The sequence below is a fragment of the Triticum urartu genome, chromosome 3A, assembly GCF_056163025.1.
Source record: "Triticum urartu cultivar PI428250 chromosome 3A, HENAU_Tu73, whole genome shotgun sequence".
Taxonomy (NCBI): Eukaryota; Viridiplantae; Streptophyta; class Magnoliopsida; order Poales; family Poaceae; genus Triticum; species Triticum urartu.
The window spans coordinates 1,035,491-1,059,393 of NC_141875.1; the positions used below are offsets into that span (position 1 = coordinate 1,035,491).

At 44.7% G+C, this 23,903-nt stretch overlaps 3 protein-coding genes across 4 annotated transcripts; 1 reads left to right on the forward strand and 2 right to left on the reverse strand.

The window, feature by feature from the left end:
• Nucleotides 1-2,990: 2,990 nt before the first annotated feature.
• Nucleotides 2,991-6,678, reverse strand: LOC125542229 (putative glycosyltransferase At5g25310). Of its 2 annotated transcripts, XM_048705182.2 has the most exons (8): nucleotides 6,255-6,678; nucleotides 5,790-5,906; nucleotides 5,242-5,358; nucleotides 4,969-5,007; nucleotides 4,807-4,896; nucleotides 4,582-4,712; nucleotides 4,108-4,456; nucleotides 2,991-3,965 (listed from the first exon to the last, which is right to left on the reverse strand). In XM_048705182.2, the coding sequence occupies exons 1-8, from the start codon at nucleotides 6,672-6,674 to the stop codon at nucleotides 3,276-3,278; spliced, it is 1,953 nt and encodes a 650-aa protein (XP_048561139.2). In that variant the 5' UTR covers nucleotides 6,675-6,678; the 3' UTR covers nucleotides 2,991-3,275. The 2 variants fall into 2 exon arrangements, with proteins under 2 accessions (XP_048561139.2, XP_048561140.2); XM_048705183.2 differs by lacking the exon at nucleotides 4,969-5,007.
• A 6,718-nt stretch (nucleotides 6,679-13,396) lies between these two features.
• EX2 (UvrB/UvrC domain protein (DUF3506)) lies at nucleotides 13,397-17,917 on the reverse strand. Its single transcript, XM_048705181.2, has 10 exons — nucleotides 17,449-17,917; nucleotides 17,257-17,322; nucleotides 16,939-17,045; nucleotides 16,756-16,837; nucleotides 15,942-16,667; nucleotides 15,006-15,126; nucleotides 14,778-14,929; nucleotides 14,601-14,675; nucleotides 14,275-14,367; nucleotides 13,397-13,927 (listed from the first exon to the last, which is right to left on the reverse strand). The coding sequence occupies exons 1-10, from the start codon at nucleotides 17,845-17,847 to the stop codon at nucleotides 13,826-13,828; spliced, it is 1,923 nt and encodes a 640-aa protein (XP_048561138.2). The 5' UTR covers nucleotides 17,848-17,917; the 3' UTR covers nucleotides 13,397-13,825.
• Nucleotides 17,918-21,238: 3,321 nt separating this feature from the next.
• On the forward strand, nucleotides 21,239-23,013 carry LOC125547436 (homeobox-leucine zipper protein HOX15-like). Its single transcript, XM_048711300.2, has 3 exons — nucleotides 21,239-21,718; nucleotides 21,875-21,954; nucleotides 22,141-23,013. Exons 1-3 carry the CDS (start codon nucleotides 21,395-21,397, stop codon nucleotides 22,412-22,414), a joined length of 678 nt encoding a protein of 225 aa, XP_048567257.1. The 5' UTR covers nucleotides 21,239-21,394; the 3' UTR covers nucleotides 22,415-23,013.
• Nucleotides 23,014-23,903: the final 890 nt, after the last annotated feature.

The following is a 23,903-nucleotide window of genomic DNA, read 5'->3' on the forward strand; positions in this document are numbered from 1 at the left end:
GTCTATATCAAAATTTCTTGAATATTTCTCTGATTTACAGCCGTAGTGTGCAGTTCCAAAACCATCGTTATCAGATATCTTTCTTCAATATTTGTCCTACTGAATGAACATGTAGTGTTGTTATCAAATACTGAATGAATTGTACTAGTATTGTTTGCCAACACCAAAATGCTGAGCCATCCTCTCCTACTGAATTTATATGTAGTATTGTTTGAGTGCTTAAATGCTGAGGGAACATACAAGAACCCAGGACATATCAACAAGGAGGCTAATGGACATACAAGAACCCAAGAGTGACTGTCATTGTTCACCTCAACAACAGCAAAATATGTATTCCCAGCAGGAGGCCGGGAAGGGATCTAGTTTAGCTGGAGGTGAAGGGGCCAAGCATGGCACAGAACATCGATCATTATCCCCATATATCTCCCCAACAAGAATTCTTGATGCCTCCCAAGCCGACATTACTAATGAGGAAGCTGACATTAATAATGAACAAGTCTAATCCTTTTTCCCTCTCTGCATGTGAAAGTGGAACTATACATATATGTGACATATTTGGCCGACGCACCAGGAGCTAAGGTTTCTAAAAGGCACAAGCGTATGTTATGTGTTAGCTTCACAAGGTTTTGATGGGATAAAAGGGAGAAGCAAAGATGATATATATTGAGGCAGATACACATACGTATGATATTGATTGTCGCAAGAAAAAACTTCTGAGCAATTATAACTCTCACTATTTCCGGTTCATCTACTCACTGCGTGAGTAACCTTAGAGCATGTGATGAGGAGAAAAATGAAGTGGTCGCAAGTAGTGTTGGTATGACCTTGCAGGAGGGCCAAGAACTTATTGCAGCGGGTAGTGTTGGGAGAGGGGGTTGATGGACTTTTCTGAACATAGAAGTAAACTCGAAAAGGTCACATAGCACAAAATTGACTCGTATGTAAAAAATATGTGTCAAAGCATGTGTGACGGCATCAACATCCGAGGGCATATGCAATAGGCATCTATAGTTTTTTTTAGATGTCACATAGGAAAAACCAGAAAATGTAGACTGCCATTTTTGGTTAGGAAATGCCCGATACTACATGAGATAGATGCTATTATACTATTTTTATTATGATGTTAATAGATCATTTTTTGTGTAGTAAATTATTTTTATTGGGCTTCGGGTCGTGTTGTGCTCAGGGGTTTTTCTAATCTTGTGCCTAGATACTGGGACCTCCTCCACAGCGCCTTAAGCGCCATATTGCTGGTAAACTGCACACTCACTGGCTTATTCACCCCGCCTTCGCTGAGTAGCTGTTCTTTTGCTGATTCTTTTGGTTCTGCTGCTGCTTGTCCGATCTCCCAAAAAACATGGTATGTTTTTTTAGTTAGTTTCAAAAAATATTGGCGAAATAAAAAATGTTCAGAATTAAAAAATATTCATGAATTTAACAAATATTGTTGAATTCAAAAAATTTCAAGGATTTGAAATTTTTGCAATCTTTTGAAAATAGAAAATTGTAAAATTTTCCAAATTTGACAAAAAAAATCCCCAAATTTTGAGAAAAAAATCATGAATAGAAAAAATGTAAATTTGAAATAATATCTATAGATTTAAAAAATGTTCATTAATTCGGAAAAAAATATTGTAGATTTATTAAAAACCACGATTTTTTGAAAATGTTCATGGTCCTGAAAAATGTATTTGCCGGTTTAATTTCTTTAATTATTCTAAAAAGATCGAACTTCTAATGTGTTCAATTTTTTTAAAAAAATCATATGTTTAAATAGTGAAAACTAGAAAATGAAAAAGAAATAATAATAAATAAACTAAAAAGATAAATACAGAAGAAAAATGAATAGAACACCGGCCAAAAATAGAAGAAAAACAGATGGAGAAACCGGCCTAGAAAACCGAGGAGAGTTTCTAAATGGTTCCCAAAACCGGCGAGAAGAAACCTATGTGGGTCGGCCCACATTGGAACTCCGGTAGGGGGGTGTGAGTGCCCCGTTCAGGATGGCTACTGTTAGTCGCATCAGAGCATCTACAATCACGATGTATACATCTCGAACAGAATTCGTTGAGTTGCATATATAAATGTGTCAGCACGTAACAATTGGGGTACCAAGATGTAAAGAAGACCATGTCTTTATCAAAACTTCTTGAATATTTCCCTGATTTACAGCCGTAGTGTACAGTTCCAAAACCATTGTTATCAGATATCTTTCTTCCATATTTGTCCTACTGAATGAAGATGTAGTATTGTTATCAGATACTGAATGAATTGTATTATGCATTGTTTTGCCAACAAAAAAATGCTGAGCCATCCTCTCCTACTGAATTTATATATAGTATTGTTTGAGGTCGCTTAAATGTCGAGGGAGCTAATGGAATTTGTCCTTCAACCCTGAATTTTAGTATTGTTTGCAAATGACAGTGTCTCCAGAGGGAGGCTAAGAAAATCCAAAATATCAAGAGGGAGGCTAAGAAAATCCAAAATATCTACACCGTGTCTAAAAAACAGAAGAAGAAAAAAGATCTCCAATCAAAAGAAACGGACATTTGTCTATCTCTGTTCTGAACCGTGCTGTGCTCAGACGTTTTTTAAGTTCTCTATTTAGTTACAGAGGAAGTACTATAGAATAATAGCCAAAAAAATGGTAGCCCAAATGAAGATAAACAAATTTTGGTTAGGCGACCTTAGGCTCAGTTTACAGTTGTTGTGCTGGACTGTGAAATTTAGTGGATCTTACTGCTTCAAGTAAAAGGGGAGATCTTCACCTAGACGAATCACTTCCAACAAGCTACTAACAAACTGTTGAACATCCATCCCAAGTTCTCAACGCCAAAATGTGCATTCAATACTTCCTTTTCCAAGAACAAAATGTGCAATCAAGAATGACTGTCATTGTTCACCTCAACAACAGCAAAAAAAAGTATTCCCAGCTAGTGTGGACGCAAACCAGTCCCTTGTCTCACCATGAAAGAGAGAAACTTTAGAGCTAATACACAATGTCAAGGTCAAGGTCATATGCCAGGACCAATTATCATATCAGTAACAATGTCAAGGTCATATGTCTCTGTCTCTGTTAGTTGATTCGACCCATGCACATGTAAATGTTCAGTAATGTCAGGACCTCAACTCTGTAATTTTCTCTCCTTTTTCTTTGCAAAGCAGAAGATATGAGGTTACAATTAGAATACTAGTAGCGTCTATCGAGGTCAGGTTACATCACCTCCATCCTTCCTTCGGACTGAAGAGCTTACCTGAAGGTGGAAGATGACTACCTAGTGCTGCTCTACTTGGTGCACCTGATTCACCCTGCTGAACCAAACCGAGTGCAGGATCATGTGGAAGATGTCGTACTTGACAGGCTTCGCGTGCCACAGAAAATGCCTCTGCACCTTCTTCACATTGGACCGCATGGTTACGTACCTGCTCTCCGGGATCGCCAGCAGGATCTCCTTCAGCCTCGGCACGTCTTTCTCCGCCACCACCACGGAGAACGCGGTCCAGTCGAGCGCGTCGTCGAACGGGAGCACAAAGTTGTCGGCGATGATCACCGGTACGCACTCATAGTAGATCGCCTCCACGATCCGGGGGCTGTTCACCTCGTACCCCATCGGACAGATGCAGTACTTGCTCGACTTCATGTGCTTGGCATAGTTCATCCGCCGAGTGATTTGGCGTGGGATCCGGGTGTATATTCGCATGTCCGCGTCCTTACCTCCCCAGTGCTTGAGAAGGACGGGCCGAACACGGCCATGCATCTGCCCTGCAAAGAAGGCCAGGATAGATCTCTCTGCCGCTGGCTTTCCACCGATGTCTCTCACAGGTCTCCTTGCAGACTTGAGGTATGTTTCTGGAAGGGACACGTCTCTTCCACGGATGAAAACCCCTTCTGAGACATCTGCATTACAAAGAGCTTTGATGGTGTTTTTCCGCAGTTCGTCGTGTAATTTGGTCGTGTAAGGTCCCTGCAGAAAAGGCCTCAGGTCAGTAACAGAATACCATTTTTGTATGTAAATATCTGTTTTACAACAATTCACCAGAACACAGTGTACAATTTGGGTCATGACCAATGATTACGCAAAGATTCAGGCAGGCGAAGAAACATACCCAGTCATGGCAAGCAACGAAAAAATGATCAGCGCCTTTCGTCCTATTCCAATGCGGAAACTTAGCAGAGATCATATCTATGTAGTTTTTCACAAATATAGATAGTGGGTCGAGTGTATTTGATCCAGGAACATAAAGATTATGCTCCAGCTGCCGAGCGCTATACGGCAGGTAGAACAGATGAGCTCTGTTCGGATCCCTCACAACAAAATTCCGATCTGCCTCCATAAGTTTCATAAACCATCCCTCAGAGGCATAGATGCCCTTCAACTCCGGAGAATGAAAAATTGGTTTTGCTCCATCATGATATATGAAAACCTTAAGAAGCCTCTCCATCAGTTCATAACTCCTACAGGCATGAGTTGAAAGTAGTTTAATAAGCATGTACTGAACAGAAGAAAATTAAACATTATTTCATTTTATGGACAAACTGACAGCACAAGAAAGTTACTTACACCCAAACCAGAGCCTTACCTCTTAAAGACGGACACATTCCTAAATAGAGGCGCATACAAATCAGGCTCGCCAAATACCAAAGGTGCATTAGCAATCTCTTTCTTCGCATATAAAAGCTCTTCATCTGCCGCTGTTGACCAAAGCGGTATCTGCTAAATTGACAGCAAAACAAAGAGTTTTACCATTTGGACTCCAGATACCAGATATAGAAATTGTGTTGTATGAGCGGGGCAAATCCTTAACCTGTGGCTTTGGATGCGGCTCTGCATTTCCACTCTTGTTGGGGTCTTGGCTGACATCAGAGCTCACAGTAGGAGGACCACTGGAAACGGGCTTCACAAGTGTAGAGGTTAAAATTAGAAATTTCAATTGCTAAAAATAGTCTACCCAGCACTAGATATGTACCTCCTGAAGAAAAGGGGCCGATTCATTTAACGGATCTTCCTAAAGTTGGTAACATTTAGTGAGAGGCTATAATAAGACATGAGGATATTGTACGTGTATAAAAGAATAGCACAGGATGCAAACCTTCCTACTGTACATCGGTACATGTATACCCAACAGATTTTGGTTATTGATAAACTCATGCATAAGTGCAACTGGAGAATGCAGAGGGCGACAAAACCAGCAATGTCTTGTCTTACCATAAGAAAACTAAAATTCCTCAGAGAGAAATACCTTCAAATCAGGACGCTCAGGTTCCTCCATTGACCCATCATCGAAATTCTCCACCGGTGAAGGTGCTGCCGCCGAAGAAATCAAAGGGCCTGGCACGATAGTCGATGGAACAATAGCCTGTGAAACAAGCAGTTCATTTTGCACACTCGGATCACCCAAATGTTTTTTAAGATTTAGCACCACTACTTAGTCTACTACGACGGCCCGCAGAGCGCACTTTGAAGAAACTGACAAAGTCAAACTAGAGCATGGTGTGGTGCTGCATTTACAAAAAAAATTAAGAGTTCTTTGAGAGTTTTGGACAAAATGTCCAACTGTCCAGATTTGAGTGCATTTCATCCGAGAATAGTAATAGCAGCCACCACTAAAGAGCTCTGCTTTTTCAAATCTGTGTTATGAACTTTGGGAGCACATATTAATCTTTGAGACATACGGATACTCTATGCGTGTAAAAAACATAGCACAGCATGCAAACCTTCCTACCGTACATCAGCATCTGTCTTACCCTAATAAGAGAAGCAAAAATTTGCAGACAGAAATGCAAATACCTTCATATCGGGATGCTCGGGTTCCTCCGCTGATCCATCATCAAAATTCTCTGCCGGCGAAGGCACTGGCGCCGAAAACATGGAAAGGGCCGGTGAAATCTTAGATGGCAAACCAGCCTGCGAAACAAAACAGGCGCATTTTGCGCTCTCAGATCCATCCAATTGTATCACATTCTCCTATCCCACATATATGTTCAGTTCAATTCACCCAAAGTCCAGCATTGCAGTGATGCTGCATTTCAGCTCATAATTAAAGATTATATGTTTAGAACGCACAAATGTTCAGCAAGAGTTATGCAGGTAACATAAACCAGATTTGACTGCATTTCAATTTCAACCGAAAACAGTAACGGCAGTCAGCATTTCAACCGAGAAGTCATAATTTCAGATATGTGCTTTTTGCAATCTGCATCATGGACTTGGGGAGTACAAAATTAATCTCTGCGACGGAAGCTCGGCACGCACCTTGGCCTTGAGGGGAGGGGGCGGCGCCGGGGCCGGCGGCAGCGAGGGGGCGTCGTCCGGGGAGCGCCCCGCCGCGGCGGCACGGGGCTCCTCGCGGGGCCTGGGGTGGAGGCGGGCGCCAGCTACGAGCAAGGCGCGGCCGGGGACCTCGGTGGTCGGAGCAGCCAGAAGCAGAGCCGCGGCCGCCGCGAGCACGGTGACGGCGGCGCAGGCGAGGACCACGCGGCGCCGGGTGAGGAGACGGCGCAGCAGAGAAGGGTGCGGCATTTCGGGGGCGGTGGTCGCCGGGGACGCGGCGGCGGAGGCGGAGTTGACTAGAGGCCTCCCGGGGGCGGTGGCCGGTGATGGCGATGCATGGCTAGTCCACGGCAGCGGTGGGCGAAGGATTGACGGATTTGCCCCCGGTGACACATGGCCCATTCCTCATCCTCCTCTTTCAAGAAAATCCCCTTTTTACACAAGACACAAGGAAGGAGGTGATTAACATTTGTGTGGATATTGTGATTTCATTACCTTATATAGAATAAGAAAATCATATCTCAGATCCGCCAATTCTAATTTGCCTTTAAAGGATCTTCAGCATTATGGATAGCCCGCCCCAAAACCTGTCTCTAACTCTTGCAATGGCCCGATTTATCATATGCTTCACTTTTTATTTGGATAATCATTTATACGTGGGACGCATTTATTATTGGTGTGATGCTTTTTTCTTTCGTCTTGCCATGTCCTGCTGCTGTTGATCACTGTTCCCGCCCTGCATCAACTAGTCATGCTCCCACTGATGCTAGCAACGGAGTGAATATTGGATTGCGCCTCATGTCCATGCAGCGCACACAAATGCAGAAACGTGATACACTCTCGGTCTCGGAAGGAGTAAGGATGTAGGCATGGAGGAGCTTTTCCGTAGTCGACTAAAGGAGCAACAATGTTGCCATCTCGGGTATCAGAGGGCATCGGATTTGGGGTGCTTACAAAGGTTTGAGCCTTTGGGAGCACTCGATAGTGGTAGTGAGGGAATGAGGGGGTCGGAGAAGTGGGTGGGATAATCGCAAAGGTTTAGGAGGGGCCGAAGAGGTAGGCAGCCTATTCGCAAAGGTTTATGAGCAATCTGCGGTGCTGAGGGAGTCCAGAAGTGGAGAAACCGTCCAATGAAGGAGAAGGAAATGACACGCTCTAGAATTATTCATCCACGCTACCGACTCGAGAAGGAGGAATGGGGGGAGAGACCCTTGTACTAGGCCTCTATATTTTTGTTGCTGCCTAGTTATAATAAAGGCTCGAGTAGGGTCCCAGCTGGAATGAGATTTTTGGCCTCAACCTCCAAAAATCGTTTAGGCCCTATGAAGGCTAAGGCCAAGGAGAACATTATCCAAGAGAGCAGCAAAGTATTTGGAGATGGAATTCCTTGCGTTCCGTAGCCATCGGACATGTAGGCGATGGATGCAAACAAATATGGCATAACTATCAGTAATTTGGATCAAAGCACTGATCACATCGATCTTAAACTTCACACAAAAATGTACTATGTAATTTGTCTTATTCTTTTTGTTTATATGTATCACGTGGATGAAGATTTTCTGCATTAGGGTTTGTAAATTCGCACTACATCTATCAGAGTGGACTATGATCAAAATTTATAGGACGCTTTCTCAAATATGTAAAAGCTGAATTTGTGCTAGTTTTAGTACACGGCAGCGGTGGTCGAGGGAGATTGTCAGGTCCCCCCCCCCCCCGGCACATCTATCAAAGCATGCCCACCTTTTCCAGCACGGTGTCGCGTCCTCGAAGATGTTGAGCTCCCAGCGAAGCCAACTCCCGAGGCTCTTCTAGTTGCAGAATACCCCTGGTTTTGAGCTTCTCTACAGCATCCATCCACACCTAAAGGCGCAGGCAGCCAGTCTCCTCCTCCATCCTCACCTCCTCATCAATCCCATCAATAAGCATGGAGGGATCAAACAACGAGGCCACGGAGTCCACGTCCCATGTGTACTCCGGCACTCCCTCCAAGCAGACTCGCACCTTGAACAGCAACCTCACCGGGGAGGCACGCCGGAACATCGCCCCATTTAACAAAAAAATCACCAACTTTTACCCCTTTTATAAAAAAAAATTGGTTGTCGATAGTTTTGTTGGCAGTTCTTTTGCCGGAAAAAGCATCGATGGAGCCATGTCTAGTACGATGCAACACCTGAAAGAAATTTGGTAAAGAAGAATGAAGTGGAAGCAATGAACAATTAGTTGTGTGACATGAAGAAGGAGGTATGCACGTTGAACCGCGATTGTGTGAAAGGAAAAACCCATCTCTAGCTAATAAGCCATTCTACAAGTTGGGTGTGGAGGGGGGAGCGAGAAGGAAAAGTACAACATGATATGCCACATGCGCCAAGCGATAAAGACCCAACTACATGATAGATCGATGAATGGGATAATATAACTGACAGAACACTCATAAAATGGGGTAACCCGGATGAATATTTGTTACATGGTGTAAAAATTGCAATCCACTCTTCATCAATCATGCAATTGTATACAAGGATTGATGTTTGCCCCATGACATGCCAAACTTAGCTTCCAATATGCCTCTATTGTACTCGATCAAAACTTCACTTCGTGAATCTATTCCATATTGATTGCCGGTCATAGAATGACATGGCTTACCGTGCTCAGGATGATAGCGAAAGGATAACTAGGGCTCTAATTGGATTATCATAACGAACAATGAGTAATTAAAGGGTTTTTCAATATAATCTACAGTATGCACCAAAAAGACATGGAAGAACATTTAATAATGTTTTGATTCTTAAAATAGTATGTCTCATATTTTGAAACAGATGGAGTACCATGTAGCTTGTCATGTGATGGTCATGCATGATGTGCCACTAATCCTTAGCAGCTGCCTCAAATTTCTCGTACCATGCCTCGGGATGAGAATGACTTAAAACAAACCCATTGCATTCATTCCCTGCTCGATGGCTCCAATATTACATGCAAAGTGGTAGGTGCACCGCAGAGAGAGAAAATGGTGAGAGGTAAAGATCAATAAACCGCTCACTCCCACAATTTCATATAAGGTCTCTGATGCAACACATCAAGACTACACTTCAACCATGCCCGTCATCTATCACAAGCGTTCTCTACCATCTCTTTTGGACCCTCAAAAGCTAGCACGTATTATATTTGTGAGGAGAGCTCAGGATGCACCAAGTGTGTCATAGAATTGTAGACATGTGAATGTATTAGCATCCACATAAGTTAAGTCTATGACACAAATTAATCACGATGTATCATTGCAAATCATGGATAGTATGTAGGATTGGGAGACATGGAGAATTGCAAGATGCATTGATTGTAGATGATATGTGGCACTAATAGAGTGTTGGGGGATCATGATTGGAAACAAGCCAACGAGGTTCGGTTGGGCTTTGCAAGTAATCATCTAGCGACTTGGCTCCCCAACACAATAGCTGGGTAGGGTAGCGTAGATTTCCCGTTTAGCAAATTTGTGGGTTTGCACCATTTTTTCTATACAACTGAACAATACCTACTACCATAAGTTCTTTGTCCTCTTTCGAGGAAATAACATCACTACTATCATCTCTCGCCTCCTCACTTGCTCTAAGATTACTCACACATGTGTAGTTGTGCCCAAAATCATGAGAGTTCACTTTTTTTCCTGGCATACACACATATATGGCTCAATGTACATGTCATAGCCAGGCATCTGATGTATATATATCTAGCTATGACATGTTTGGTTGGGGCACCATGCATGCGCTAAGGTCTCCACACAAGTGAAGAAAGAGGTGCGTACATATACGTCACGATCGTCAGAAAAATTCGTCTCTACCTAATAAGTCATTCTACATGTTGGGGTGGGGGCGAGAAGGAAAATTACGACATGACATGCCATGTGTGCCTGTCGATAGAGACCCAACCACATGATATGTCACTGTTAAATGGAGTAAACATTGAAATTCACACTACATCAGTCATGCCTCAAATTTTTGGTACCATGCATGCCTCGGACCAGAATGACTTAAAACAGACCCATTGCATTCATTCCCTGCTCGATGGCTCTAAGATTACATGAAAAGTGGTAGGTGCACCACAACGAGAAAAATAATGACAAGTAAAGATGAATAAACCGCTCAATTCCACAGTTTCATATATGGTCTTTGATGCAACACATCAAGACTACACTTCAACGTGTTCGCTATCTATCACAACCTTTCTCTACCATCTCTTTAGGACCCTCAGAAGTTAGAACATGTTATACTTGTGACCAAAGCTCAAGATGCACCAAGTGTGGCATACAGTGTAGACATGTGAATGTATTAGCATCCACATAAGTTAAGTCTATGGTACAAATTAATCATGACATGCCGTCGCAAATCATGGATACTATGTAGGATTGGGAGACATGGAGAACCGCAAGATGCATTGATTGTAGATGATATGTCGCACTAACAGAGTGCTATGGGCTCATGATTGGAAACGAGCCAACGAGGTTCAATTAGGCTTTGCAGATAATCAACCACCGACTTGGCTCTCCCAATACAATAGTTGGCTAGCCTAATCATGTTCTGCAAAACTAACTGGGTAGGGCAGCTTAAATCTTCCATTCAGCAAATTTGTGGGTTTTCAAAATTTTGTGATACAAACCTGCCCTAAGTTATCTATCCTCTTTCGAGGACATACCATCACTCACATGCTCTAGGATTACTCGCACATGTGTATTTTTGCCCAAAATCACGAGAGCTTAGATCTTTTTTCTTTCTTTCTGGCATTCAAGATCACACTTCTCTCATTTCTCTTCTCGAAATCTTAGATATGAAACTAAACCTAGCTTGGTTTGGACTTGAGGCATGCAGCTCGTCAAGAACCGAGGTGGCAGAAGACACCCAGAGGGGTTGCTAAATACGATGAAATGCAAGAGAATTAGTTGTTCTGATGCATGAATATACAAACACCATAAGATCTAATTACTGGTCGACATTGTTAACGAATCAACAAAATTGTTTTTCTTGTGGCCAGCTTTGAAGCCAATGTATAGTCATGAATGAGTGCATGTAGCAATAAGATTCATTCACTAAATTTGTGGTTTAGCACAAGGGAAACTAGCGTTTCCCTAGCACAATCATTCAGTACAAACTCAACACTACCTTCTACCATGACTTCTCAGTCCGCTTCCAATGAAACACTAACACTAACAGGCCAATCCCCCTCCCCCAACGTGCTCTAAGATTACTCATGTTGAGTACAGGTGTGCCAAAATAATGAAGAGTTATTATCATGAACAGGATCACACTCGTATCTTATTTAATCAATCTGTCGATGTATATAGTGATTTAGTGATAGACAGTTATTCAACAAAATTTCTTTATGGTTGCCTTTGAAGTCGATGTATATAGTCATAGAATGAGGGTGTGTAATAATCAATTTTCCATCCATTAAGTTTAATTTGTGGGTTTAATATTATTCTATAGAAATTCACAACTACCCACATAAATTCTCGGTCCTCTTGTAAGGACATACTAACGCTAAGAGGCCACTTCATTTTCCACCTTCTCACATGCTCTAAGGATACTTAGAAAGTGGGTATGTGTTCCGTAGCAGGAGAAAGTTATGAGAGCTATAATTGTTCATAAGTTTCTTTTTCGCACAAGCAAAGATCACACTCATATCTCACTCAATATATACCCCGCTTGCTTCTCTGGTTTCTCTCATTAGAACCCTATGAAGCTAGCATGCAGCATACACGTGTGGAGGCCTTAGCTTATGGAGCACTAGCTATACATGTCTTAGATATATATAGTTGCACTTTCAGACAAACAGAAAAAAGATGACACACATGTCATTGGCCACGAGACATGTAGGCTTTGGAGGCATCAAGAATTTCAAGGTGCATGCTAACACAACCGACCGAGGTTCGAGAAAGGCATGTTGCTGGTGCGAGTGTTGTCAATGTAACGACGTGCGCCCACCCTACCGTGTTCCACGGTCACTCGTTGTTAACCTTAGTGCAACTAGGTATGGCACCCATGGAAGCACATAAATTATACCATGGCCAACTCCGCAGGCTATTACCACCTTGTTGGGGAGCTAAGCCAAGAGGGCGCCCTATGCTTTGTGGCATGCCCAAACCCTTCACCTCCAGCTAGACGCCAACGGGACCATTGATATACTCTCTTCTAAAGGTATATAGATTGATACTCCCGGTTGTGCAGCATGGCTAGGTTGTTCACGAAGACCGACAAGGATCGCTGTAAGACACCGCCCATCTGATTCTGCACTCGGCTTGGGTTAGCAGGGCCAATCAAGTATTCTGCACGGTGGTCTTTATTTAGTCAAAAGGAAGGAACCTTCAAAACGGCACTAACCTGATCTTGAATACTAGTCTGCTTGTAACTGTATCATTGTATTCCTTGTTCCTTGAAAAGAAAAATGGACTTGTGTTCTCGAGACCTAAGTTTTTTTTTTTTTTTGCAGGCCGAAACTTAAGTATTTGACGGTTGGCCATTGACATGTGCAGAGGCGGAATCGACTAATGGCGGCATTATTAATTACTACTACTGATCTGGTTATTGGTCCTGACATTATTGCCTCAACAGTGTCGCGAGTTGGTAGAAAACAAAAATTATTACTAGAAGCGCCAAGATTTCCATGGGCCTAATGTCTTGTGTGCTTGTATAATAAACATCTGATTCAAAATAGCGGTGGTTAGGATACTCGTCTCTCACCTGAGAGACCCGGGTTCAAGTCCCGGCGACGGAATTGAAATTTTTTTTGCCTTCTGACCACTGGGCCCCACCTAACACACATGTTTTTTCATTTCAATGGCTCTGTATTTATGCTGTAAGCATCACAAGTCCAAGATAATGCCTCCAGAAGAAAAACTCTGCGGATTTTGTTTACTCTACAAGCGTTTAGATGACTACATTAGTTATCTAAATGCTCACTCTTATATTTGTTTATGGAGGGAGTATGTAACACAGTGGTATTACGAAGTCTACTCGTTTGTAAGGCATTTCCACCGTTCCATTTGCATGAATGAATGAAGAAACCCACCACGCCAAACGCATCTACAACCGCGGCGGCGTTTGGAAGCCTCGGATTGGATCACATCACATGACAGCTCAATCTAGGATACAATGGTATCAACTTTTATTTTATTTTGTAGCATCATCATGGCAACACCAAAACTGGTTTCATCCAAATGAATAAATGAAAGAAACCCGCGAAAAAGGTCTCGCCCGACATATCTATAACCGCGTCGCTTGTTTGACACCCTAAGTTTTGTCTCTTGTATCACATCACATGACAGCTCAATATACCAGCCATGTTCCCAGGAAGCAGAATGCCATGTTTCTCTGTACCCTCAAAATGCCGAACCGACTGGATCTTCCCGTGAGGAGCCAGCCGTCTCAGGAAGCTCCCTCTGAGGATGAGGATGAGGATGACGGAGAAAGCCACGCGGAACCTACTTTTGGCCACCTGAAATCAGGCCAGTTTGTCTCTCCATGGGATTCCCTCCCATGTGAGAATCAGCTCGTTTCGGAAAGAGATCTCATTCACTCGGGAAGTGTAAGGCGGTCAAAGAGAACCAGGAAGCTCTGCTCAGGCACGCTGTACAGGAAACCAAGCTCTGCGCCACCAATGTGTGGGATTGCACTCTGCGAAAAAGAATCTATGTGAGACACATCAAGGGCAATGTCGCTAAAGAGTTCATAGCAAAATCATCAATGTGGGTGGATTACTTTATAACCCATTTGGAATACAAACTTCTGTCAGTTCAGAGATGAGCCCAAAGGTTCACAGCCTAACTCTTAGACCAGATAACTGACATTCTGCGAGCTCGGTTGCTAGTGATATATAATTGAATACTCTAAAAGTTTCCAAAATCGGCACAACTATTTCTGCATGTGCACAAACTTATACATCATGGAAATGCTTAATTTATTTATTTCAGTGGCAGTGCTGCTACAGGTGCAAAGCAACAGTGTTGGATAATTTATTTTACCTTGCCATTGAGCACCAACAGCTCACCATCCACCCACCGAGGGTTTTTGAATCCAGGTTGCGCTATTCTCCCCTGACCTTTATAACTGGCAGTCTGAAATTTTTGAACTAGATTTAGATTAAAAAGAATATAACTCATGCAACACATATGCTCAGGAACACTCTATGCTAATGTGCTTGGCCATATATGAAATTTAAACCTAATAAAGAAGATGAGTTTTGTTTGTCTGAAATACAAACTGAATCAGCACAGAACACATGTCATATAGGCAAACATCCAAAACAGACACATTATTAATAATTATATAGGACAGTAAACGGAATTACCACACCAAACTCTTCTGGGTATGCACCACGATTCTCAAGACGACTGCCCTTTGCAACCTTAGCACGGAATGTTACCTGTGACAAAATGTAATAGGTTAAAACACTAAGCCAGCTTGGTTTTGTAGAAACATAAAGAATTTTGTTGTAAAAGTATGAACCAAACGAAAAGCTGCAAACCTGTCCAGCGGGGACACTTAGATCACCAGTCAACTTAACCGCTTCAACATACTCGAAAAACTCCACGTCATCAGTACTATTCCAATGACCGAACTTTCGACGGAGCTGTACAACTTCGGGGCCATATGGACTAAATGCTCCTACATAGAGACCTATAAATGTACGCAAGGAATCCGCCTGTCAGACTACAAAAGCAGCAAGCCATCAACTTAACTGAGCAAACTTTACCATTAAATGGATCTGAGCCATTAGAGTCCGTAACAATCCGGTTGAAAATGGTATTCTCAGTCAGCTTGACTCGGGCCTTGCTCAATGTAAGCTTTAAAAGCTCCTGGACTTCTTTATTTATCTGCAAGGAGGCCACCATTTATCAGTTAGCTTGATTACGTGAATAGGAATATGGTCTACAGAACTCGTGGCAATGGAAAGTTATCACCATATAAATGGACCAAACAAGTCAAAGTGGGAATAGAACAGATCAAACTGGATATTTTTCTGATTCCTTGACCCATTATGACACCAAATATAACCTCTGATAGTACCACCATACATGGATCAAACAAGTCAAAATTAGGTAGAAAGGATCAAAGTGGACAGTATTCTGAGTATTGACCTGTTATCACGGCAAATAACCTCTGATGGCACCACAACTATCGAAGAAGGAAAAATGTTGAGCACCAAATGATGCAACCTGAATTAACTAGTCTTTTTTCTTTTCCAAAAATGTCAAAATCCAAAGACCGCCAAAGTTTGCGGAGCCAGTACCCAACAAATACCTGGGGCTTCCAAAGTTTACCAGACTGACATAGCTTCCCACCTGACCTTCTAAAGGGAAAAATCCCTCTAATTTGCTTGCACTAAAAGCAGAAGGTATACACGATACTGGAAGCGGGAGATATAAACTGTATCAAAGACTCCATAGTTGCTAAATAAGCACATCCAGTAAACAGCCAAACAAGTAAAAAAATAACAGAACTGCACTTAATAATGCTTAAAAAACTTTTGTGTAGAAGAAACTATGAGATTTCAGAAAACTGGCAACAGTCTAAACATGCTCAAGCATACGTCAGCTCGGTTTCTAAGCCACAGACATATATTAGTACAACTAATCTGAGGTCTAAGCCACAGACATATACAGTACAGCTAAACTGAGGTCGTTCTTACCTTGGAGGAACTCTTGGTGGTACCCCATAACGCCTTTGCGACATCAGAGGGCATGAGCTCTGACGCCAATTTAGCAGCCATATCCGCGACTTTCTGTTTCGCGGCCTTTGTTTCACTCAGATCCCGATCAGAACCTTTTCCAGGAATGTACAGTTCAAATGAGTCCCTTTCCAGGTTATTTATTTCAGCGGGAACCCGAACATAAGATTTTGCCCCAGCCTCCTCTTTATTATGAACTACTCCGCTGATGAAAAGCTTTACTTCCGGCCCCTTACTTTCGTCGTTCGAGTCTGAATCTCCATCAGAGACATCTTCCTCCTGGAACTCCTCGGTGCTAGGCTCTTCCAATGAACTCTCCGATGTGCTCTTCACATCATCTTGCACCAACTCTTCCGACGAATCCGCAACTAACTCAGCTTCCTCGGGCACCTCCACATTTATGACCTGAACTTTGAACTCGGGAATCCGGGACTTGAAAAAATTCAGAACACTTTTCAACCCTTCGACGCCACTTTCCTTGGTTCTTCCAGTGTCCTGCGCTTTCTCCTCGACATCTTCATTTCCTTTTAATGTAGTATCTGTGTTTGCTTCGTCTGTAAGGCCTTCAGATAAAGTACTGCTCTCCGGTGAACTTTCAATCTCTGCCTTAACAGGATCTTCTGTAGCTGTTGATGGCATGGATGACGACGTGCTTGAAGTTCCTTTTGTGGGCCGCAGGTGTACCACCTGTCTAATTTTTTTGTAAATACAAATATCACATCTGGGCATAACAGAGATGGTTTATCTTAAACTGCCTAAAGATATATCAGTGCACCTTCATTGTGTACGTCTCGTCTTCGTCCCTGACGAGGAATATCTCAAATAATGGGCTCCCTGAAGATGCAGTGACCAATTGCCTGAAAGAAATGAAATACTCTTGGTTAGCAAGTATTGGTAACAGAATTATGCGGAGGTTTGCTTGGTTGTAAGGTAAGTTAGAAAATAACGAGAAGCGGACCTTGGGCTGTAGCTCTTGGCGACATATCTCCCGACGCCAGGGGTAATCCGTACGATCCTCCCGATCGAGTCATCTGTGTCCTTGGCATACCCCACCCACCAACCTACCTGAAAATGCAATTGGTTAGAATCGAACCCAACCACGCGTGCTGCAGGATGGCATCAAAAGCATACTTAATGGATTATCACTAGCCATGGTTTGTTTTATTACTTATTAGGATCAGCACCGTTATATTAGAAGATGGTGATTTGACAGGTTCATGATTTTAGAAGATAATAATAAGAAGCAGCAGCGACGGAGAAGCAGGAGTGGGCTCACCAGGCTGGTTCCGGCGAGCTTGGTGAGCCTGGAGGCGTCCTGGTACCGCTGCTCCTCGATGGCGCTCTGCGAGGATGGATCAAAACAACAGGTGAGGTGGGGGAAACAAAACAGGGGACGGGGACGAACCCTAGGTATTAACAACATCGGAATCCGGAGCCGGCGAGGGCGAGATGGGCAAATTGAGGAGACCTTGAGCTCGGCCATGACGCGGGAGACGGCGTCGTCGGCGGTGGCGTCGAGGAGGGCGCGCTTGAGGGCGGCGGCCTCGGCGAAGTCCTCGCCCTCCACGGCCTCCTCCAGCTGGAAGCGCAGCACGGAGGCGTAGCTCTCCGCCTGGTCCACCTCCGCGAAGTGCCGGCTCCAGCGGGCCCAGTCCCACGCCGACGGGGACGAAGACGCCGACGGGGACGAAGACGCCGACGCAGCCGCCGCGGGGGAGGACGAGGAGACGGTGCAGCGGCATGCCGTGGCGGAGGCGCCGCGGCGGGCGGGCACGTGCGCGGCGGAGGGGGGCGGGGGCGGGCAGCGGCGCGAGACCGGGAGCGGCGGGCGCGCGGCCGCCGGCGTGGCGCACGCGGCGGGGGGCATGGGGACGGACGGACGGAGGGATGGGCCACGCGGTGGAGAGAGAGAGAGAGGGAGGGGATAAGGATGGCGTGATTTCAGATTGGGAAGTGGCGATCGATGGATCGAGAGGCCACAGGCGTGTGCTCGGCTGACGATCGCCGGTCACCACCACCACTTGCCGCGGCCGCCGCCGGTAAAAGTTAGATCTTTTTTTCTTGCAAGATAGGTGTTACTATTAGGGAACTGCGGTTCAATTAACAGAGGAGAAGCCACCACATTTAGAGCATCTTGAGTAGATCCTTAATTTTCTTTTTTCTTTATTTTTGAGCGTATATCCTTAATTTTCTTTTTTGTTACTGTTAGGGTTGTCTCACTAACACTTTTCTGATTATTGAGGAGTTGTTTTCAGCATATTCATGATAAATTTACCTCTTATATGTGAGTGACATGCGGGGTCCACATAGAAGCTCTGGTTATGGGGGCTGTCGGGTGGGTTGAGATGGGGGTGGGCTGTGTGATGCAGAGGCGTGTGGCGGCGGGGTTGGGGCCGAGTTGTGTGGCGAGGTCCCCGCAGGGCGGCGATGGGGCGCGGCAGCCGGAGAAGAGGAGGGAAGACCTCCAAGAGGCAATGACTCAATGGAGGCTGGAGAACGGATTGGCGGGGACAGCCGACGGGGCGTCGGTCGAGCACGAGGGCAACACCCTGACAGAGCAACAGAAATGAAATCAATAAGATTTGGGACTAGGGAAGGTCCATCTTTCCCGCTTGTGGGAGTTGGTTTCTGTATCACCAATAAGAGGGGTTGCGGAAAAGGATGTAACAAGGCTATTTTTTTTGGTCCACACCCCCCCCCCACACACACACAAAATGATAGTTTATTGAGGAAAGGGCGTCTGCTTTTAGGGGTCACATTTGAGAAGAACACTGGTCTTCGACAAAATCGTACAAACCCGAGTTCGTCCGCCTCACCCGCAACTAAGCAGCCGCCAGGTCCCCCAAAATCGTACAAACATGCTCAGCAGCCGCTGCCTCTTGTCCCCCAAAAAAGCTTAGGATTCCTCTGCCTCTCGTCGGCATTGCCGCCAGGTCCGCCTCGTCTCCGGTGACCTTAGGGCCATGGGGGCGCGATGGACCCGGCCATTGCCAGCGGGAGGGCTACGTTTTTAGATGTTTCTTTGGATTTTGTTAGGGTTTGTGTCCTGCTTAGAAATGTGAGACGGTGACGGCTCCCTGAAGATGGAACAAGGTTCTCCCCGCCTAACCCCTGTCTCGGCGGTGCGTTTAGCATCGTTGGTGGGCACGTGGTGTGGTGTGTCTCCAGTGGATTTGTCTTTGATAGATCCGCTCGGATCCGGTCGTTATTCGTCTACAATCATGTGTCTTTAGATTGGATCCTTCCGATCTACACTACTATTCATCGGTGGGGGTTGTTGTACCGGTGGACTGGCCCTATGAGGCCCTAGCACGACGATTTTCCGACTGTCTACTATAACAAGTTTTGCCCGGCTCCGGCAAGGGAGGGGTGATGATGCATATGGGGGCATGCCTTCGGCTCGCTTCAGTGCTTGTAGTCGTCGCTAGGTGGTCTACGGATATGGATGCAATTTTTTATTCATTTCTAGTTTTCGTTGTACTGCTATGATTGAACAGGAATAATTCAGAAGTTATTTCGCAAAAGAAAAAGAACAAAACGCATAAATAGTGTCATCATATTTGTATTCATTTGTGAACCAAAGCAATATTTATGGACACCCATGGTTTTCCAGCAAATTCGGCGTCGTTTAACCCTCGGAGCGTCGACGAATCCTGGTGTGTCAACGGCGTGTGGGTCCGTGCACACGTTCAGCCACGAGCACGAGCACGTCTCACTACCGCGTGGGCCCATGCTCGCCGATGCTTTTGTGGGTCCAGCTGTTGTTTCTCCAAGCCCCGTTGTCGCCGTCGCCGCGGCCCGTCCCCTCTCGTCGCCTCTAGCATTAAGCCGCCGCCAAATCTCGCTCGCCGTCGTGGGTCTGTGCCAGAGGTGACTTTGTTGGCTCAGGCCGGTGGAGCGTTGTCTTGGCACCGGCGTCGGTCTTGGCCGGCTCGAGCTCAGTCCACTCCCGTTGGAGGTAAAATCTCAATCTATATTTTTTTTTGAACAATCACGGGGGGAGAGGATCCCCACCTGAATATATTACTTAAAGGCCCAACGGACAAGTTATATCAAAATCTCAATCCTTGGCTCTATATCTTTTGTGAATTGTGATTGCTCAATCTATAGCACTACAAGAGTGGTCAATCTGCAAGCCCAAGAAGGAGATTTCTTTTCTGTGTAAACTCAGGAATCAGGACAATTCAGGTAAATTTGGACGACGCTTTTTGCCGAAAAGCGGACCAGTCACGCCCCCTCCCCCTTCCAAGGACGTCGAAATAGCGCCGGCAAACCCAGCGCGTTGGGGACTCTTGGGGGCGCCGTCGGAAGTTTCGTGTTGCCCCACATGTCCTTTTTTTTGGCCCACTTAATCATTTCCCTCATAAACTTTTGGTTGGGGTGGGGTGTGGCTGGGAAGATGCCTTCCTCATGCACCCCTGTTTTAGCCAGATGAAGCATTTGGCCCCCCAAGACACGAACTTTTTTGGTTTGGTGGTGTTCTTGGGGCTCCAACGGCTGGAGATGCTCTAAGATGTACTGTGTTTTCTATCCTAGTTTGCTGCCGTTGTTTACAGCCTGGGCCATGTTTATTACAGTCCTTGGAATGTCTCTCTATATATCAAAAGCAGAAATTTTGCTCCCTCGCAGATATATATATGGGCTTAATGTTTACAACCTTTCGAAAGTTGATGAATTTTGTCCCCTGCAGCACACTATAGATAGACATAACCACTTGCTCATCCTGAGTGAGGCATGCCTGTTGGTTTCAATCGGGCAAGCTGATTTAACCACTGCTGAAATAAATAAAAGCGATCCAAACTCGTTTCCCTTTATCATCCCAACCTTTTCGCAGGTAAATAGACTGAAGTTTTCGACACAAGCTAATTTTTCTTGCACCTCTTGTAAGAATAATTAATAAAGTGGCCGTATGCATCGTCCAGATGCAGAGGCCGGGGGTCATCCTCCTTTTCTAAAAAAAATACAGAGCTTTGTGGTTGCTTTTGCCTGCCGGACTGTCCATTCTTTTATGGCTATGCAAATGTCATTGGTACAGCGATGGCTATATATATATATATATATACCAAACATAACTTGATCACACTCACTGACACATCAAGGTTCAGATTTGTTTCCTCTGTGGCCATTCTACTCTATGACGACATATCTGATCATGTGATCGATGTTGCCAATTTCGGAGCGACAACGCCGGACCGGACCGGAGCCCTGAATGCTCATAAGACCGATAGACCTTCTCCCTCTCCCATCCCTCCTCAACCACCACCTCATCCTTCTCTTCTCTTCTCTCCTCTCTCTGTCTACACAAACAGACACCAGCACAAGGGTTTGCAAGAGGCCACCCATCATTAGTTGACTGCACATATCCCATTCCCAAGCTAGCTAGCCAGACAAAACAAGAGAGATAGCTTGCTAGCATGTTCATGGCGCATGAGGAGGCCGGCCTGGCCCTGGGCCTCTCCCTCGGCTCCGGCGCCGGGCACCACCACCACCTGCTTCAGCCGAAAGAAGCGGCGCCTCCGGAGCCGTGCCTGTCCCTGAGCCTGGCCGGTGCCGGCACGGTGAAGAGGGAGGAGGAGGAGAGGGCCCTCATCTACTGCTCGGCGGCGTCGTCGGCCGCGGACGACCTGGTCGAGGGGTACAACAGCAGCGGTGGCGGCAGCCGGAAGAAGCTGAGGCTGACCAAGGACCAGACGGCGCTCCTGGAGGATCACTTCAAGGAGCAGAGCACCCTCAGCCATGCAAGTGTTTGATTTGATCCCCCTATGATTATCCGATTCATCACCGCATACTCTTTTTTTCATGCTTTTTTTACATGGTTGATTTGGGTTTAAATCTGGTTATTATTTATGGTAGGCTTTCTGATTTGGCCTTTTTGATTGATATAATCTGAGCAGAAGCAGAAGGCATCTTTAGCAAGGCAGCTCAGCCTCAGGCCAAGGCAGGTTGAGGTGTGGTTCCAAAACAGAAGAGCCAGGTTAGATAGCAATTGCATCAACCAATTATCCGGTTAATTATCAGATCGTTAATTAATACAATATGTGTTCCTAAATATACGACATTTTGTCAGTTCAATTTAAACTGCCAAAACGTCTTATATTTAGAAACAAAGGTAGTAGTATTCATGAATATGGATACATGATGGTGAATTAACTGATTGCAGGACGAAGCTGAAGCAAACGGAGGTGGACTGTGAGCTGCTGAAGCGCTGCTGCGAGACGCTCACGGAGGAGAACCGCCGCCTCCACCGTGAGCTCCAGCACCTCCGCGCCCTGCACCACCACCAACACCACCACCCAGCCGCCGCTTTCTTCATTCCGTCCGCCGCCACGGTGGCCTCCGTTTGCCCTTCCTGCAGCGGTGCACCGCCTGCCCACGCCGCCGACCGCCCCGCCACGAAACGCACCTTCTTCGCCACCAAATCCGCAGCCTGCTAGCCATAACTCCATGCATATAAAAAACATACACCCATGATTTGAGTTAATCTTCATTAGCTCATCACCACATCGATTAACTACTGTATATAGATATTCATTTCACCCCACCCCCTTCAGTTGGTTAGCTTCGTTTTTTCGCAAGTTAATCAAAGGAGGATGGATGGAGTAGCGTGCATTTTTTACATTTCTTTAGAAAATGGAAGCCCTTTTATCCCGGGCCTCTCCACCCAAGATGCATACACATGCATTTAGGATTAATTAATTATGGTGTACAAGTTGTTGGTGTGTAGATAGCAACCTAGGATTGGTTATTTCTGAATCACTGGTGAATTTTATTACCAGGAGATCATCATCGAGTGTGATGTCGATGACGTGACACGGTGTCACATGATACATACATCCTGGTTTGTTCGGATGTATAATAGATGTTTGTATTCTTTTTCATCATGTGGTGTAATATTAATTTGTTTCCAACAACATACATGTATGTATTGACTTATTTATGAAATTATAAACACACATGCTCAAGATTTGAGTTACATTTCTCTTTGGACCGTAAGAGTTGCGGTTGAAGTTATATCTTCTTTGTATCGTTCCAGTTTTTAGTAGATGTCTCGGAAACGGTGAGATTATATTTTATATTTGTTGTTTCATAACTGAAACAATGATCGAAGTTAATGACAAGGATTCAACTAACCGAAGTTTGATTTCGGCATAAATTTGGGATGTATAATAGATGTTTGTATTCTTATTCATCATGTGGTGTAATATCAATTTGTTTCTGATGAGATACATGTATGTATCAAGTTATTTAAGAAATTATTATATACGCGTGCTCGAGACTCGAAAACTACATTTCTCTTTGTACCGTAAGAGTTGTGGCTGAAGTTATATCTTCTCTGTATCGTTCCAGTTGTTATCAGATTGCTCGGAAACAGCAACATTATATCTTCTATTTGTTGTTTCATAACTGAAACAATAATCAAATTTGACGACAAGGATTCAACTAACCGGAATTTGATTTCTACCGTAAACTATAGGTTAGGTCTGGTAATATTATCCAGTGTTCTTTTAGATGTTAATCAGTGTTTCTTGAGACGACGCAAATGATGTGATGGAGGAAATCAAGATGAGACATGAACTAGGCGTGACATGGTGCCAAAGAGGGAGGTTGGGTGGTGGGTGGTTTGTGAGGCATGGGTTGTATGCAGCCTGGCCAGCTAGGGGGGACACACACACAATCAACCAAGCAAGCAATGATCTTTCTGTTGGGACACAACCACACCATTCCGATTGCTGCCTCCCAATTTTTGGCATGCAGCCACTTCCTCATGACCCCGTCGCCCACGGCAGGCATGTGACCTCTGTATGACTAGCATGGCATCCGTATCATGATAAAAGTAGTCATTCTAATTTTGCGCTTTGCGGTCTTTCGCCGCATGCAGATAATTCTCCTAAGATCAATGTGATTTTAGATTTACATTGTTGG

Excerpts from the sequence above, each read along its gene's own strand:
- LOC125542229 (XM_048705182.2), bottom strand. The coding sequence starts at position 6,674 with ATGGGCCATGTGTCACCGGGGGCAAATCCGTCAATCCTTCGCCCACCG. Across the intron at positions 5,907-6,254 it reads CCCCTCCCCTCAAGGCCAAG|GCTGGTTTGCCATCTAAGAT; the intron begins GTGCGTGCCGAG and ends TTTGTTTCGCAG. Across the intron at positions 4,713-4,806 it reads AGCCGCATCCAAAGCCACAG|ATACCGCTTTGGTCAACAGC; the intron begins GTTAAGGATTTG and ends TCAATTTAGCAG.
- EX2 (XM_048705181.2), bottom strand. The coding sequence starts at position 17,847 with ATGCCCCCCGCCGCGTGCGCCACGCCGGCGGCCGCGCGCCCGCCGCTC. Across the intron at positions 16,668-16,755 it reads ACGAGACGTACACAATGAAG|GTGGTACACCTGCGGCCCAC; the intron begins GTGCACTGATAT and ends AAAATTAGACAG. Across the intron at positions 15,127-15,941 it reads CCACCAAGAGTTCCTCCAAG|ATAAATAAAGAAGTCCAGGA; the intron begins GTAAGAACGACC and ends GCCTCCTTGCAG.
- LOC125547436 (XM_048711300.2), top strand. The coding sequence starts at position 21,395 with ATGTTCATGGCGCATGAGGAGGCCGGCCTGGCCCTGGGCCTCTCCCTC. Across the intron at positions 21,719-21,874 it reads AGCAGAGCACCCTCAGCCAT|AAGCAGAAGGCATCTTTAGC; the intron begins GCAAGTGTTTGA and ends TAATCTGAGCAG. Across the intron at positions 21,955-22,140 it reads TTCCAAAACAGAAGAGCCAG|GACGAAGCTGAAGCAAACGG; the intron begins GTTAGATAGCAA and ends AACTGATTGCAG.